We start from the raw sequence: 16,898 nt of genomic DNA, 5'->3' as shown, positions 1-16,898 counted from the left end.
ATTGGAACTAAATCTTAATATCTGTGCCGCCATCCGTGGTAAAACGCCCAAGTTCGTACTGAACGATAGTTCCCACTGTTACTGATAGATAGCGCCATCGACACCTTTCTAAAATTACTTTTTTTTATTTCTCATAAATCCATACGTGATACGATTCTTTGCTCTATAACACTACAAGATATCATTTTAACGTATTAGTTAAACATTTGTCTGGCTCTACACGTTTAGACACGGAATCTTTTACTTAGTGACGCCATCTTACAGACACCTTCACAACTATTTTCACTTCAAACTTACCCGTTCACCCATCGATCCCGCCACTAACCAAAAGTTCCAAACCTAACCTAACCTCGAGTAAAATTTTCAAAGTCTATTTCGATATTTCAAACAGAATGGATTTATTAAAATTGATGGTAATAATCGTAATGTATGTATTAAAAACCTTTATGTCTGTAAACATCAAATATTCACCTATTTATTTTCAACATCATTTGAAACATTTTAATTTATTACAAAAAATCTGTATATATTGTATAATTCGAAATAAAAGCGAAATAATGATCAGTTGTCTTTCAACAAAATTTCATTTATACAATCCTATATTTATAAATAATAAAAGGTTATTATGCGTAACGACAAAGCAACTGTAATTCGTTGACGATACACAGTGATTAACTACTGTATATTATGTTACAAAATATATTTATAAGTCGCACCAGCATCATATTTAAATCTTTTCCGTTTTGTGAAATATTATTTAAAAGAAGCGCAACGTACATTATCCATCGATACGTTCGGTATATAAAAACTCAACTACCTGAAACTCAATAATAATTGAAGAGAATTAATTTTCTGAATTTGTTTTTCGATGCAGTTTTGCATTGATCGTCATCGGACAAAAATGCTTTTAAAATATATTTCTTCGGTATTATTTCGTACAAGCTTTTCCTTCCTGAATGTTTCAATTCATATAGCTACAATTTTATAATCACAGTATACGTAAAGTATACTTTATTTTTCAATACGGATTGTGGCCTTGCGGAGGGGGATGTCCACCATAACGTGGAAGAGTTGCGTATCCACCATAAGGTGCTGGAGACATGCCTTGATACGGATTGTAACCTGATAAACAAACAGTAGAGATAGTACATATTCCACGATATTATAAAAGACGCTGCAATTTGCAATTTGCAATTTTTTCAGTCACCTTGAGTGGGATAAGGCATCGTTGCGTAAGGATTATACGTCGCTGGCATGGGGGGAGGCATATATGCAGGATACGGTGTAGCAACCCCAGCTCCGTACGGTACGGGCATTCCTCCTTGGAAATTTGTGGGATAAGGTAACTGTGATGATCCACTTTGGTCTGCTCCAGACTGACCTTGTCCAGATGCTCCTAAATATATTTAGACATTTCAACTTTAGTATAGAATGCAAGAATTTATTTTTAAATACAATTCATACCGCTATGATGAGCTGGAATGTTGGGAGTCGTAGCTGGACCACTATGGCTCAAATTTTTTGTTAAATCTTTCATAAGTTCCTCTTTTTCGGTTTTTCGAGCGAAACAAAAATCTGATATTTTATTTTGGAACACCACCAACAACTGCGCAAACAAAATTATTTGCAGAAGCGATACCAATAAATACACACACACACACACCAATATACATATCCAATATTAAATGCAGGCATAATCACTATTTTACCTGTGTTAAATCATTGTAAAATTTAGCACCTTCGTTCAAATTGCCTTTTAATTCTTTAAATGCGTCATAAGCAGCTGCCAGTTTACATAACATCGTTTCTCTTGAACTGCCACTGCCAGATTGTTCATTCGTAAATTCCGCATGGCATCTCTGTAATCATTCTTTAAATCAGTCACATACAAAATATTCAAACTATAATACACACGAGACAAAATTCTAATGTACTTGAATTTCAGCAATTAGTTGTTCTTGCCGAGAAACACTGTCTCTTATTTGCTTTTGCAAAGGTCCGTACGTTTGCCCTATGTTTTCTACGGATAAATTTGGCTCGTCGATGGCACCGTCTTTAGCAAGCGCCGAGAGGAATGTCGCTTTCATATCGCTAGTAACAGATTTTAGTTCGCTTTCTATAACGTCGCGTTCTGCTTTTAGTGTTTCAACCTTAGAAGGAAATTGAAGATTGCGTGGTAAAGTGATACAAATATAAAATGAAAAGATTTATGTTAAACACTTACATCCTCCATTAGCTTCCTAAGTTGGGTCACGGTATGACTTTCTTGGACTGCTGATCCAGTTGGTACAGCGTTAATCAGATCGCCATCGTTCAGACTTAATATTTCCATGCCATGCTTGTGATTTTCGAATTTCTCGCGAATTGTCTAAAAGACATAATATTTGAAAATATTCTATTTATGTACTTGTACAAAATTATTTTCACAACATCGTTATACTTACTTTATCAGCCGATACAGCATTGTTAATAATTTCACGATACTTTCGTAAATTAACAGTAAACTGCTCCGTCAAACGAGTACTGGGTATTCTCGACCAACGCTCCTTGAACTGTTCACGTAACTGATCGTCAGATTCGCGTTCCTCTTTCAGCATTCGGTCACACTAGAAAAAGAACCTCCAAGTTACATTATAAAACAAACATGTATAATAATTTATAAAGAATCTATTACCTCATCTAAAAGTTCTTTATTTCGTTGCAAAAGATCTGGTAGTTCTTTCATAGCATTTTCCAAACCATTTATTCCACCAGCTTCTTTGACGTATTGAGCTTTTTCCAACAAAGACTGGGGTAACTCAGTACCACTCGTATCCTCGATAGCTGCGGGTAAATTCAAACTTGCCAAAACGCTAAAAATATAATTATTGAACATTAGATAGGGGTAGAGTATTTATCCAAGTATTTGATTAGTTATCATACCTATTTAGAACTTGCGTCATTTCGCGTAGTTTTGAAATTTCTGAATTAACAAGTTCGTTGCGACGGACTTCGTAAGACGACAATGCTTGGTGCACGCTAACGGGTAATAAGTCAGCAAAGAGATCTAGCAAAATGAAACGTTTATATAAAAGGACTCTGTGTATATGCATATATATATATATATATATATGCAAACCTTTGAAATTCGAGCTGAAAACTTCAGGTAGAGGCAGCAATTTTGCAACGTTAGCTTTTCCCACAGGTTCCAAAGACTTTACGTCTGGTATTCTTTCGTGATAAATGAAATCATTATCTTTCTTCACTTCTGTAAGATTCCTTTGAGCTCTGTTAGCATATTCTTGAAACAAATTAGGTTTATTTGACCGTTGTTGCGCCGCTTTGAATAGTTCCACGGCGTGCTAAGAATATACGCATTTCGGTTAATATTGTATATTAATAACAAAATGTTAGAAACATTTTTATAATAAATAGAATTACCTCTAATCTAGCAATTTCTTCTCCGATTACTTTATTATTTTTACATACTAGCGACTGATAAAATTCAGCCATCGCGCGGTATCCAGCTTGCTTGCCTGCTATCTGTATTAATGTATTCAAAATAATTGCTTGTATTACATGCATACATCTACATATAAATGAAATTTTAATTACACACCAAAGGAATCCATTCTTTGTCCCAAAATGCTCTGAAAATCTCTTTCTGAAACAACTTTAATGCATCCGCATATAATTCCTCTGCTTGTGCAGCTAATTTAGCAATAATTCCATCTTTCATGGAATCGTGAATTGCTTTATATACAAATATTTCCTGTGCTTGAGCGAGCATTAATGCAGACAGTGCACCTAATGTTTCAGGACTAATATCAGGCGTAGGTTCTTGTTGGATGGCCATCATAACATTTCCTTTAAGATAATTAAAAATACCGGCAGATTGCTGAAAGTTATACAACAGTTTAATATACACAAATATTCGTGAATTTTTTAAATTATATACTAAAATTATATACCACAAACCTGAAATAATTTTGCTGCTAATTTCAATCCATCGTTACTTTCTAATGATTGTGTTGCTGCTACTGAACTTTGCAGAGCAGCAATATTGAATAATACACATACCTTTTCATATGACAATGTGCTAATTGCTAAAAATATCAAATGTTTGTTTTGTAGTATAACTTATCATTGAAAGCTAGATTAAAGATATTGATATAGTTGATAATGACTTTATCTTATCTATCACTAATGAGTGTTAAGTGAAAATATATGTTAAACTAGTATGTACTATTTACAACAGCTGAATGCGATATTAATATATACAAATATATCTTACTTAAACTAAGTTTTCCACCGAATATAGTTCGATCAAATGCATCCTTCCATTTGAATGGGATTTGTAATTCATGAGCAGGAATCTTGCCTTCCAATGCACACAATTGATCATAATAACTGGAAAACGAAATCATGAACGTTGATAATGTCATTCCAATACTGTATAATTATCTCGTAATTACGCTCTGATTTATTTGTATCAAAACCACGTCAAAAGTCCGAACGTAAAAGATAATACAAATTAACGCTCTAATAGATATTAATAATCTTTTTACATTGTAAGTTCTTATACAAAAATTGATCAGGTGGAACAGTTTAAACCGATATGTGTCTTTTTAGACAAATATCGTAGTTACAATCGAAATAATGTTTAATTGAAGATGACTCATACCTGTATATAACCTCCAAAGAACTTTCATACTTTTCGAAAGCTCTCCACAAAGCATTGTTTCTTAATTTACTAAAATCAGTGATAGCCTCTGTATAATCATTCTGATTACCTGCACCACTATATGTCGATTTAATAACGTTTGTAAGTGGTTTAATGACATCTACATCAGACGGTTTCTTCAACGGTATCGAAATTAGCTCAGCCATTTTGACGTATGACTGTATCTGTATGGTATCGTATGGTATGACTACATTGACTAAATTATGTTCAAGCATGTACAAGTATCTACCATACCGTTACCATACCATAGAGTACTCGACAGAGGCGAAACTCAAGTACAATCTTCTCATGTAAGTTTGATGATTGAATGATGTTATTTCATTGAAATAGTTAGAATCGATAATTAATAAATACTAAGACGTTATGAAAAAAGTTACCCCTAATAACTATTTCCAATGAACGTAACGTAAAGTTATTTTCCCTAAAACTAGCTTCAATTTAAATAATATACTAAATGTATAAAATAATAAAATGGTAAATTATCATTTTTTTTTTTTTTTTTTTAAATAAACCTTTCGTCAGTTTCGCCATCTAGTAGACAGAGTGGAAACTATTTTCACTACGAACTTGGGCGTTTTACCACCGATGGCGCCACTAATACTAACACCAATTTAGTAATTCCAATTGTAAACTTTCCACTGTCTGCATCTAATATCAGAGATACCATTGAAATTGAAATATTGTATAGTCAACGAGATAGACTAGCAGTTTATTATTTTCTACTTTCTTCCTGAAAAAAATTCCTTATCCCTGTAAACTACTCTATGATTAGGATCGTATCTGATTGAGCTGCAATAAAATTTCCGATATAAAGATATTTTATTCTGTAACTGCGCAGTAGCGATGGCTAAAACCCAAAACCGTAGGTTTCGAATATATAATATATCTGAAGCTTACCGATGTTCTTGTCTCGTTTCCTTCTTTAGAAAATGTGGGAAAAAAGGAAACGAGACAAATAAACATATCGGCAAATTTCAGATTTTTCGAAACCTAGTGGCCTAGTGGTTTGGCCATCTCAGCTGCGCAGAAGAATCGACTAGTCTGTTTCAGTCTGTTTCGCAAGTATTCTGTGGTCTGTGGTTTACTTACGTATTAGTCTCGCGTTAAAAGAAGCCTGTTACGGTTTTTGGAAACAGCAAAAATGGGAATAATGCGGGGTCTTACAATAAGCAGCCTTAAAAAGAATCCTATGGTAAGGTAAAATAACAGATTGGAATCACGACAATAATATTAATAGTTATTTTTGATTCTTAGCTGATTCCACTGTTCTTTTGCATCGGAGTTGGAGCATTAGGATCGACTTTGTATTTGTTCCGTCTCGCTGTTCGTAATCCCGATGTTACGTGGACCCCTGGAAAAAATACCGAACCATGGAACGAATACAAAGACAAACAATACAAGGTAAATTGTTTGTAGTAGTCTGAAGAAAATGTTCGGTAACATGCAATGCGACAGGCAACGTTTAAATCATATCGTAAAAGCTTGCCGACAATCGTCTCTGACTATATTCAAGTAGAAAAAATAGGCTCTGGTCATCTGACTTCTCGTTATTCTATTTTCAGTTCCATATGGTCTACAATAAAAATGCCAAATCTCCTGCGCCAGAATACTAAAAATGTATTCTTTCCATCTTAGTATCGACTGTAAATGGTTAACTTAATATTGTATTATTCTGTAATGTAATCCGTTTGTTTCATGATCGTACTAACGATAAGTGATCATGACAATAGGCATACTGTGCATGATTCGTATTATTCTTTCAAGTGTAATATACAAAGTTTAAATTAGATTTAAATATTAAAGTTTGAATACCTTCTGAAAATAATCTTATTTCGACGACATTGTACGAGACAGAAGAAGAGAATAAATGTTATGTAAATAGCTGTTATATTTCTTTTGTTATGGTTTGCAACAATAAATCGCAAAAGGTACATTTTGTTTTCGATTTTATGCTTGTTACTTCCATCTTTTTTTTCGAGATGAAAGATTTTTGGTGTTTCGTGATACCATGATAACGTAGGAAAACTCTTTTATCGAATGTCTCCAATTATATCCACGTAAGTATCGAACATGTCGCGAGAGAGCGCATCCATCACGACTACTTGTAAGTATCACGAGTCACGAGTTACAGTTACACCCATTTTTATGTAATGAATTTCTAAATTCAAAGTTCAAGGAAAGTGCGCAATTTATTATTGTATTTAATAAAGATCATTTATTAGAATACCTTATCACTTCCTCGTTGCAGAATACATTCTTCGATGTATACGTACAGACAAAGTACCACAAACTACTATTTAAAGTTTATAAGAAATACGACTGTGTTACAATAAAGTCTTACTGTGATACCGTTCAATTTCAATTCTAACAATAACAAATACAAACATGAATACAACGTGGGAAGAATTTTATGTCAAACATTCACCACCTCAAGATCTAGCTCAGAGCGAACTATCGCTAAAAGAATTTACAGAACGACATTTGAAAAAAAACAGTAAAGTCGTACTAGTAACAGTGAGTTTTACATTACTGACCTTGGTATTTTCAGTTGTTTTTAATTGCAATAATGTTATAGAGTGGTGGAACAACGACTCCCTTAGAGCACAACACGGTAAGATTTGTAGATAATTTTAGCGCAGGAACAAGAGGATCTGTATCTGCAGAATATTTTTTAGAAAAAGAATATGCCGTTATTTTTATGCACAGGTAACTATCGTACCATCGATGTTTAGGAATGATATTATTGACCATTGTTTGCCTATTTACAGAGTCAAATCCCTAGAACCATATTCGAGACATTTTATAGGACACAAATTTTTAGATATGTTAAAGGACGATCAACAAGAAGGAAAACATGTGCTCACAGGTATATCTCATAGATTTCTTAACACATCTGCTCGATTCATATTTCTTTAAGATAAACATATTTATGGATTTGTTTTGTATATCTGTATAATAAGCATCGATTTGTCTTTAGTATTGCCACAATATACCGAACAATTAACAATGATATTACATAAATACAAAGAAGCTTCGAGTCAAGGCAAATTACTGCAATTGACCTTCACAACTGTTTCCGAATATCTCTGGTACCTTCGATCTGCGTGTCAAGCGCTAGCTTGTCTTAAAAACAAAGCTATTTTATATCTTGCAGCAGCAGTTTCAGACTTTTACATTCCGTCAAATGAATTGGTATATCCACGATTTTTTTTATACAAGATTTTTTTATAAAAATTTCATTTGAATCTATGTACATCAAAATGATCTTTAAATTTACAGTCGGTTCATAAAATCCCTTCCAGCGGACCACAAACAATATCCCTTCAACTAGTACCGAAACTATTAGCTCCTTTAGTTAATTTATGGGTTCCACAGGCGTTTGTAGTGTCGTTTAAATTGGAAACCGACGAAAATCTATTAATTCCGAAAGCGAGAAGCGCGCTCAACAAATATAAACACAACGTGAGTAATTTCAATTATTCAATTGATAAACGTCGTGTATACTGAAAATATGCTTTGTAGTTGGTCATAGCTAACATGTTGCAAACTCGAAAGCAGCGAGTAATAATCGTCAGTCAAGAGAACGAATACGTAATATCTCTCACGGACGAACAGTTGAACAAAGGCGTAGAAATCGAACAATTAATTGTCAGCGATCTCATCGACAGACACGAATATTTTATACGATCTACCGAGAAATCTAGTTGATGTGCTTTTTTCCAACACTTTTTAGTTAATATAGAATGCATTTCAAGTTGGGGAATATTTAATAAATATATCCAATAATCGATAATTAATATTATATTAGTACATTTCCATTACTGAAGTATTAAAAAAATTTGTTAAAAATCTGATTCTATTATTTTATATGTAATAATATTTACATGTTAATAAATTTCAAAGAATTTTTAGTCGTTCTATATCACGCTGTCGTACCTTGGTTTAAATCGATTCGGAAAATAATGATTTTCCTTTAAATGCACCTAACGATACTCTTCATAAATCTATGCGAACAAATACGATGTTCAACCAAAGATTCAGAAAAATGAATGGAAATAGTCGAGCATTAATTTCTGAAACTCGTTAAGAACATATTAATTTTGTCGATCAGTTGCCTATTCGATGGTTCGCATTGTGCTAACACGAAAGTTAACGCAGAAGCATCTTTTTGTTCTACGGCTACGTCGACTGCTTCATTTAACATTCTGCAAAATCGCAAGAATTATTTCGTTGTACTCCAAATCATAACAAATCTTGTATACTTACTTCAGCTTAACTAAATACTTCACTTTCAGTTCATCCTTTACTTTAGGTAAATACTTTTTCGCTTCCTTTTTGTGCTCGTCATATATCAAACACTGATCTATGAACGGCTGAAACGAACGATGAGAATAATATATATATACATCAACATTAATATTTCTTACTCCCACGAGGGATAAACAATATTTTAATATTAGAAATGGGTACCTCATAACCTATGGGAGATTTTTTACTCTTGGAAAACTTTTCCAAGTCCTCCCATAGTTTATTCTCCGCTAAGCATTGTATACGTAACCACCAATATCTAAGAGAAACGATTTATAATAAATAATGTACGATCTAAAAAATAGAAATATGAAAAAAGACAAAGAAAAAATGTTCACACCACACCTTCGATCTGGTATTCGATATTCTGACCTCAGTTTGTCTGCTAATTTTAATTCCTTGGATAACAGTAACAACTTTACAGTATCGTGCAACGGTTTACCAACGATCGATTTGTGTAACGTGTCTTCCAGAGTTCTTTGATAACGCAATAATTTGATTTGTTCTTCCGTCAAAGCAGCATTCGTGTCATTACGAGCCATTTTGAAATTTTCCTGAGCAGATTGGAGTAACGCCTCGCGCGTCATTGTATTCTGAAAGATTTTAACCACAACATAAAACAGAACCGATAATAATTGAAACGTTTAAAGTATATTATTAATTACACCAACCTTTCGTTGATAACTCTCGGTAATAAACCATACAGCTTGAGAATGAAAATCATCGTATTGATTATAAATATCTCGAAGGGTTTCCCGATTATGATTCTGACAGTATTTCACATATAACGCCATTGCTAAAGGACAATGCTTTATGTACATCTGTGCCGTGTCAATAACAAGAATCTTAATTAAATATCCATTATTTTTCGTTAATATAAATAAATAAATAGGTAATAAATTGTTCACCTGAAAGTCGCCTAGCGTCATCTTCTGCCTGAGATGAAGTATCACTGTGTAAACTAAATCAGTATTGCCACTTTCGACAGCTTTACGAAGAGCAGCTCTCTCCTCGCCTAGAGTTAACAGGAGCGGTACTTGTTGGTGTGCACGTGGCTCGTAGTCTATCAGCTGAAAAGGATAATATTATGTTAGACAAAAAATCGTAACTAGAGCTCGAAGCAGATATAAAAAAAAAAGCTTTACTTTAATTGCTAGTTGTTTTCTACCACAGTCAGCTGCTCTCTTCGCAATTTCACTGTAGGAAACACCAGGCGCGTATCCTAATTTATCAGCTATTTCTTCTGCTATTTGTTCTTTGTCCAGTTGTGTTTGTTTCACCTGACACGGAAGAATTTTGTTTATATACAAAGTGAGAGATGCTTAGGTAATCGAAGGAAGAAAACTTAACAATCAATAACATTACTTTGTAACAAGCCCAGTGAGCTAGTATTCGGCTTTCGCCATCGATTTCGGGTAGTTTGAGATGTCTTGCTATTTGTATGCTCAAATAGTAGTGCCTTCTCGCAACCAGTCTGTCCAGTAGCACTTGACTCGTTAGAACGGTGTATCTAAGCGTCTGTTAAGTATGTACTTGATAAATGAAAAAATAAAAAAATGAAATCATGAAATAATGAAAGTATAAAAGTCGGAAGATCGAACAGTAAAAGGATACTGAGCATATGTTAATGGAATTCCAATCGCAGGATGCCTCACTGCATTCAGAATTCTCAGCGTTCGACACATAGTGACGAAATATTCAGCATTGATCGTCTTGCTGAATCCTTTGCCAAATTTGGCTGCCTAAAATAATCGACGAGCACATTATTCCTTGAATCGTGATAATAAAACAAGCTCAACACGAGGGAAGCTTACTCTCATTAAAAGCTTTTGCGTCTCAAAATCAAACTCGTGACCAGCACCGCCGATGCAAGCGTTTACCGCTGCGTCTAACTTTGATTTCACCAGGTCTATGTAACTATCAGCCTTGTGACTCTTTTTCTGGAATTGTACAGAAGCTTCCAAAAGATAAGATGCAGGATCGGTTGAATTGATTCGGAAGATTTTCAGAACGACACTTGGTACTTTCTGTATCATTTCATGAGACGAACTGGATAACACGCGTATGCCATCGATCTCTGTAACAAGATGCACTGGACCATCGTAAGTGTATACTATCGTCTCAGCTGTACGTCCAACGACCATTATGGTACTGTCCCAGCTGCAAACCACCGCTTCCGTTCCGCACCTAGAAAGTTAATCTTAGTAAATATATCGCCAATTGCTTTTTACAATGACACAAACATACCGACCATGCTATGTTCGATAAAGTTTCTTTCGTATTTGCGTAGTAGTTACAATATGTCTCCTTGAAATCTATAGAACCTAGGTACAACTGGCCAGTATCGGCGTATAGAGCAATATGACGATTATTTCCAGAAACAGCCATTGCCACGACGGAACTCACTTTATTCTGCGTCGTAAAGAGAGTGGCCTATAAAATACATTATTTTATCAAGTCTTGAGAATATGTTTGTAATATACTTTTAATCATTCAAGCGTTTGTATCGTACAAATGGTATATGAGTCGGACTTTGATGTGCTTGGTGTACTATGAATATTCCATCCTTGTTTGATAAAATTACTTGGGTTTCTCTGTTGGAATGTACTAAACACCAACAATCTATCGGCCCTCCGTATCCTGAATGAAAAGTTACATTAATTTAAGTTATATTAATTTCAATCCAAGAAACTCACCTGGAACTTGCGATACTTGTCTAACTTTTGGTTCAACTATGTTATTTACTAGGAATATGTGATAAGTGGATGTTAATACAGCAATACCTGTTCCACCAGAACTTACAAAGAATTTTGCCTCTATTACTTTGGTATCCTGTACTTCCTGATACGAGAAGAGACAGATATAATAGTAATAGTTTATATAAATTTTATGCATGATAAAATCATTCAAAAGTAGCATACATTTCCCATAGTGAATGCATGTTGGTATGTACCAAACATGTCATAGATGTGAACTAAGCCATTGTCTTGGATACATAATAGCTCTTCTTGCTGGGACCAGCCAAAATTAATCAGTTGGCCACCGCTCCACTAAAAGAAATGAATCATATTGTGTAGAAAAGATTTGAACATATGTAATAGCATAAAATTCACAAATAGTTTACAATTGAATATTTTTACTTGTAACTTGGCTGTTAGTTTTCCAGCAGAGGTATATAAATAAATCATGGATTTATTTGATCCCTGAACTTTAACAAATTTCTTGGGATTTTTGGTGACCGCAATGGAACCTCCATAAGGAGCTGCCACAAGTAAATTGTTGTTTGAAACCTCTTGTTGGAACGAAAGTGGATACAGTTCAAACTTTCTGTAAAATTATAAAAATCAAACAATGAAAAATATTTGATTGTTCGTTTATTAATTGAAATCGTTCTTCCATATAACCTCAAAGTTGTTACCTAAAGTATACGTCTCGTCCCAAAGGAAACCAATCAGCAGTTAACATCGCCAACATTTTTAAGAGATACCGTGTGTTTGTGTGTGTGTGATTTAACTGTGGTAATCCATCAAATGGTAATCGTAAGAAGAAGAAAAGTTTACTTTTGACAAATTTGACAAGTTTGGGGTGATTGGGGCTGATTCATGATTCACTTGGATTCACTCCATACTCCATGCCCATGGCTGGTCATAGAGCAATGCAATGTTAGTAGAGTAAGAGAACTCTGTAAATAATTTCCGTTCCAAAGATGGTTTATCACAGTTTCCCTTCTATATCACCATATATTACGTAGTGTATAATTTATGGTGCATACGTTGTACGATCTTGTAATTGTAGATGATTGTAGACAAGCACTTGTAAGTATTCAACGGTTTTTTCAAATGATGTATAACATATAATTGAACGTATATTTGTTCGTCTGTTTAATAAATGGGACAAACTTACATATTCTTGGGTAATTTATGAAATTCAGTACCCTTTGCATCAATTTCCACACGCAAAATATTTTTAGGTACGTATATATACATATGTATTTGTTGTAATCATTGTAATCTTTAAGGTTAAGATTCACATTTTATTACGAGTTATTACATTCGCGTAAGAAATAATATCTTACCGACAAGCTTAGATTTTAGGTAAACTAATAGAAAATGCCAAAGTCGAAGGAATATGTGTCGAGCGACGACGATAGCAGCGAAGAGGTATTTCTTTTAATTTACAAAGCATTTGTATTATAACGTTCGTATCCTCCTTACATATTCCTTTTTTTTTATAAGGATGTAAAGTCAAAGAAGAAGCAGAAGAGGAAAATCGAAGAGAAGACAGAGAAACCATCAAAGAAACCAAAACAGGAATCACCGAAAGAGGAGGAAAATACTGCTTGGGATCTTGGAAGTAATCGTCAAGTTACAGTGCGGGATTTCAAAGGAAAATTATATGTTGACATTAGAGAAATGTATTACGACAAGGATGCAAATTTAAAGCCTGGGAAAAAAGGTATTAAAAATTTGTATACTTTTCTTGCAAACTTTGACTACTTAAAAAGGAAATACTAAACTAAAAAGGATAATTATTTTATACAGGAATCTGTCTAAATATGGCCCAGTGGCGGAAATTACTAGAAGTTGTGGAAGATGTGGACAAAGCTGTAAAATCTAAATGTTAAGTTTTGTCTCATCATTCATCGCGAATGAATACATTATAAAAGATTGCCTGATGCAATCTAACAGGTGTCTTGTTATTTTTAAAGAAAAAATACATTCGTCTAGCTATCTGTAAATTCGTTCCGTCTATTAATAAGAATCAACGTTCTTAACGAACACCCCCATTATCTATGTTTGCTACTGGTTTTGAGTGCATACATGCAAATATTAGTTTCATATATATAGGTGGAGAAAAACAGGGTGATCTTCATCAATTTTGTTTCTTTTTACATTTTAAATTCCACATCACAAAGGTCAACTTTTATTATTAATTCTAAAACCTCTAATACTCTACATATAAAAAACCGGTTCTGTTCGAGACAAAGTGATTTCTCAAAACAAAAAAAAAAAAAAAAAAAAAAACAACGATTCGCACGATAGATAAATAACGCTACTGTACATCAGTTAGTTTTGTACAACGTTCGAAAGCTTCACTTTGTGCTTACGCTGGTCCGTGAACGGACGTTAAAAACTTATCTAGATCCAAGTTGCTCAGTAATTTCTGCGGATCCGTTGTATACTGTCGTTTCTCGATCTATAAAATAGGTTGTTTGCATTTCCATTTCATAAAGAACAAAATATGAGAATAAAATAAATTACATGTACCTGCTTACTTTCTTTCGTCTCCGACAATTTCCTTTTCGAAATTTTTCCGGTATAAGTATCTGAAAATTCACGTAAATGCATATGATGTAGATAAAGAACACTATTTATATATTTCATGGATGGAAAATTTATATACAAAAATTCTGTTTTTATAGATTTCCATATACATCAAAGAGGACAATAGAGTCGAAACGTTTATCGTTTATAGGTTCTTTATCTATAAAAAATGTAATGTACTTGGACACGCTAAAATTATTAAGAATTTCATTTTTAATTCTTTGATATTAATCTATTTCGGTTTAGTTTGTAGGTCACATCAACGAATTACCTTTATCGTTTTCTCGAACTGCTTTGTCCACCTTCGATTTCTTTCTACTATCAGGTTGCATCTCATTGTTTTTCTCATTTATCGCGGAAGTTTTAACAGCACCTTTCTTCACCTTATGTGCAAGTGTCTTCTCGAGAGGGGTTGACGTGGTTAAAGGCTTAGTTTGTATATTTTTCATCGTTAAACTACTAAGAAACCCTTTGTCGGATGATTCACTGTTTTCATTCTTTACAGGGGACTTCCTGTTCACAGGTTTATTTCTAGATTTCGACGGAAGATTAAATATCTCTTCGTAATCGGTGGCAGTCATTACTTTAATGCATTCTTCGCAGCCTTTATCGTTCAGAACGATGTTAATCTGAAATTCCAACTCGTGACTACTGAATCTTCGCCTCCTCTTCTTCGTGGGTGTATTGTCGTCGTAAAGGAAATGATACTCGACCGAGTTGGGCGTAGAAGTCGCGTTGAGATCAGACGATCCACAGTTATCCTCGTGTCCGTATTCAGGCAATCTAGTATGATCGTTTTTGCACGTGGGGATCAACTGCAACGACTGAAGGACACGCGATAAATTCTTGGGATTCTCCGAGTCCACATTTTCTGTAGACGATTTAAAAGTACCGGGTACTCGAGGTTTATGAATTACTTCGTTATTTTCCTGACGAGGCAGACTCTTTATGTTATCGGATGCTTTATGATCATTTTCTTCATCACTGAACAAGTCTCGTTTCACTTGGTCAACCTTCGATTTCATTATATTGCTTGTTTTACCACCGTGACTCGGGTACTCCTTTACCTTGCGCACATTTTTCTCGTTGTAATTATGTTCGTTGTTTATCGCCTCAGATTTACTTTCCTGCGAAACAATTACGTTTATCTGTTCATAGTTTTCAGGTTCCCTCGTATCCAAACTATGTTCTTTAGAGTCATGCATGCTTCCTTCAGGTTGTGCTGAGATTTCCTCCTCCGTGTTATTTGAAATGGACACTTTATTTTCTGGATCGAAATCGTCTGAACTCTTCTTTCGAGTTTGATTGATTTCAACGTTGTTCGCGACGTCTTCAATAATGATAACTTTATTGAAGTTACTTTTAGTCTCGACATCCGCGTGTTTCGTAGTTTTTATCGTCGAGGTTTCGTTCCATGCAATCCCCTCGTTACAATTTCTTTCGTTATGACCACTGACACTAGTCGAAGCTACAGGATGCTCTTTATTCTGTGTTTTCAAAGTTTTACCTACGCTATCGCTGGATGAATTCTTTACTAGCGTGTCAGTATTATCATCATCATCATCATCATCATCATCATCATCATCATCATCATTATTATTAATATTATTATTATTATTATTATTATTATTATTATTATTATTATTATTAGACACCTCTGTATCCTTCTTTTCTTTCCTCTTCCGTCTATCGCTAGCCTGATCCTCGTTCCGCTGATTATACTTTCTCCTCGAATTAACACTACTTCGATCCTTTAAAATCGCACATTTTTTCCCATAAGTTACATTAGACTTTGGATTTTCTCTAAACTTGGCAATCACACGTTGACGCTTCTCTTCCAATTGCGAGGATAGTTTTTCAACCTTAGACTTCTCTTCCTTCTTCTTGACACACTTGTCAGACTTGGAACCAACCGAAGAATTTGGTTTCAACCGTTTTATGCCCACCGTCTTTGGATTTTGCTTTGTTTTCTTCGCCGTGGAATTTTTCACGAACAAGTCCTTATATTTTTCCAACAATTTTTGATCTTCTGAGCTTATAAATGCTGCAATTTTCGAAGAGAGATTAGTCAAACTCTCGACGCCAGTTTTGGAGCTGTTAGGGGTCTCTGAGATGTCTGCCTCGTTCAACAAAGCATCGTCTTTGGCGGGAGTTTCTGTTGCGTTGGCATTTAGCTCCTCGTCGTTCTTTGTTAACGAGAACACCTTCAACGGTGATGATTCGCACTTGTTTAAAGCAGTAATTGCTTCCTCTGCCCGATTCGCGCATACTGTGTCCACTGTCTTTACTTGTAACTCTAAACAATTATTCCCTGCGATTATTGCCACTGCAGTATTCTTGTCTGCATCCTTTCGAGCTGAGTCGGTGCTCGAGTCCGTATATATTTGATTAGAAACTGTATTGCACTTTTTACCATGAGACATCTTCTCTGTTGAGTTTCCTGCGTTCAACTTATTGGACGACGAAGAAGAGGAAGAGGAGAAGGACGACGACGACGAAGAAGAAGAAGAAGAAGAAGAAGAAGAAGAAGAAGAAGAAGAAGA

The 16,898-nt window shown here is 34.5% G+C and overlaps 6 protein-coding genes across 9 annotated transcripts in view; 3 read left to right on the top strand and 3 right to left on the bottom strand.

Annotated features, from left to right (window-relative positions):
• Positions 1-900: 900 nt before the first annotated feature.
• Positions 901-5,007, bottom strand: LOC128889593 (programmed cell death 6-interacting protein). Its single transcript, XM_054147321.1, has 15 exons — positions 4,664-5,007; positions 4,274-4,389; positions 3,958-4,085; positions 3,599-3,877; positions 3,421-3,522; positions 3,119-3,341; positions 2,923-3,046; positions 2,675-2,852; positions 2,445-2,606; positions 2,225-2,368; positions 1,935-2,150; positions 1,710-1,859; positions 1,465-1,606; positions 1,208-1,396; positions 901-1,122 (listed from the first exon to the last, which is right to left on the bottom strand). Exons 1-15 carry the CDS (start codon positions 4,936-4,938, stop codon positions 1,019-1,021), a joined length of 2,532 nt encoding a protein of 843 aa, XP_054003296.1. The 5' UTR covers positions 4,939-5,007; the 3' UTR covers positions 901-1,018.
• Positions 5,008-5,617: 610 nt separating this feature from the next.
• LOC128889602 (cytochrome c oxidase subunit NDUFA4) lies at positions 5,618-6,654 on the top strand. Its single transcript, XM_054147335.1, has 3 exons — positions 5,618-5,915; positions 5,978-6,124; positions 6,286-6,654. The coding sequence occupies exons 1-3, from the start codon at positions 5,865-5,867 to the stop codon at positions 6,334-6,336; spliced, it is 249 nt and encodes an 82-aa protein (XP_054003310.1). The 5' UTR covers positions 5,618-5,864; the 3' UTR covers positions 6,337-6,654.
• A 106-nt stretch (positions 6,655-6,760) lies between these two features.
• Positions 6,761-8,643, top strand: LOC128889597 (phosphopantothenate--cysteine ligase). Its single transcript, XM_054147325.1, has 7 exons — positions 6,761-6,827; positions 6,972-7,237; positions 7,299-7,429; positions 7,492-7,589; positions 7,701-7,915; positions 8,003-8,185; positions 8,246-8,643. Exons 2-7 carry the CDS (start codon positions 7,109-7,111, stop codon positions 8,429-8,431), a joined length of 942 nt encoding a protein of 313 aa, XP_054003300.1. The 5' UTR covers positions 6,761-6,827; positions 6,972-7,108; the 3' UTR covers positions 8,432-8,643.
• LOC128889594 (vacuolar protein sorting-associated protein 16 homolog) lies at positions 8,509-12,587 on the bottom strand. The gene is made up of 16 exons (XM_054147322.1): positions 12,450-12,587; positions 12,172-12,358; positions 11,953-12,081; positions 11,728-11,872; positions 11,544-11,671; positions 11,283-11,464; positions 10,846-11,218; positions 10,646-10,773; positions 10,397-10,541; positions 10,177-10,311; positions 9,940-10,101; positions 9,703-9,852; positions 9,377-9,624; positions 9,194-9,290; positions 8,990-9,096; positions 8,509-8,928 (listed from the first exon to the last, which is right to left on the bottom strand). Exons 1-16 carry the CDS (start codon positions 12,503-12,505, stop codon positions 8,790-8,792), a joined length of 2,511 nt encoding a protein of 836 aa, XP_054003297.1. The 5' UTR covers positions 12,506-12,587; the 3' UTR covers positions 8,509-8,789.
• A 108-nt stretch (positions 12,588-12,695) lies between these two features.
• On the top strand, positions 12,696-13,769 carry LOC128889601 (activated RNA polymerase II transcriptional coactivator p15). Of its 3 annotated transcripts, none has more exons than XM_054147333.1 (4): positions 12,696-12,846; positions 13,119-13,191; positions 13,267-13,486; positions 13,573-13,769. In XM_054147333.1, the coding sequence occupies exons 2-4, from the start codon at positions 13,141-13,143 to the stop codon at positions 13,653-13,655; spliced, it is 354 nt and encodes a 117-aa protein (XP_054003308.1). In that variant the 5' UTR covers positions 12,696-12,846; positions 13,119-13,140; the 3' UTR covers positions 13,656-13,769. The 3 variants fall into 3 exon arrangements, with proteins under 3 accessions (XP_054003308.1, XP_054003309.1, XP_054003306.1); XM_054147334.1 differs by having other exon boundaries at positions 12,837-13,001; positions 13,126-13,191; XM_054147331.1 differs by having other exon boundaries at positions 12,842-13,001.
• A 128-nt stretch (positions 13,770-13,897) lies between these two features.
• LOC128889590 (serine-rich adhesin for platelets-like) overlaps positions 13,898-16,898 on the bottom strand; it is an 8,346-nt gene continuing 5,345 nt past the window's right edge. Inside the window, exons 6-8 of one of the 2 annotated variants that reach the window (XM_054147315.1) lie at positions 14,627-16,898; positions 14,299-14,357; positions 13,898-14,227 (exon numbers count right to left, since the gene is read on the bottom strand). The exon at positions 14,627-16,898 is cut by the window's right edge and continues 3,303 nt beyond it. In XM_054147315.1, coding sequence (XP_054003290.1) covers positions 14,135-14,227; positions 14,299-14,357; positions 14,627-16,898 — 2,424 coding nt within the window. In that variant the 3' untranslated portion in view covers positions 13,898-14,134. The remainder of the gene's footprint in view (positions 14,228-14,298; positions 14,358-14,626) is intronic. The other variant, XM_054147316.1, reaches the window with a different exon arrangement.

The sequence above is a fragment of the Hylaeus anthracinus genome, unplaced genomic scaffold (genome assembly GCF_026225885.1).
Source record: "Hylaeus anthracinus isolate JK02 unplaced genomic scaffold, UHH_iyHylAnth1.0_haploid 11997, whole genome shotgun sequence".
Taxonomy (NCBI): Eukaryota; Metazoa; Arthropoda; class Insecta; order Hymenoptera; family Colletidae; genus Hylaeus; species Hylaeus anthracinus.
The sequence above is the reverse complement of the archived record's forward strand: the minus strand, read 5'-3'. Positions and strand labels throughout refer to the sequence as shown.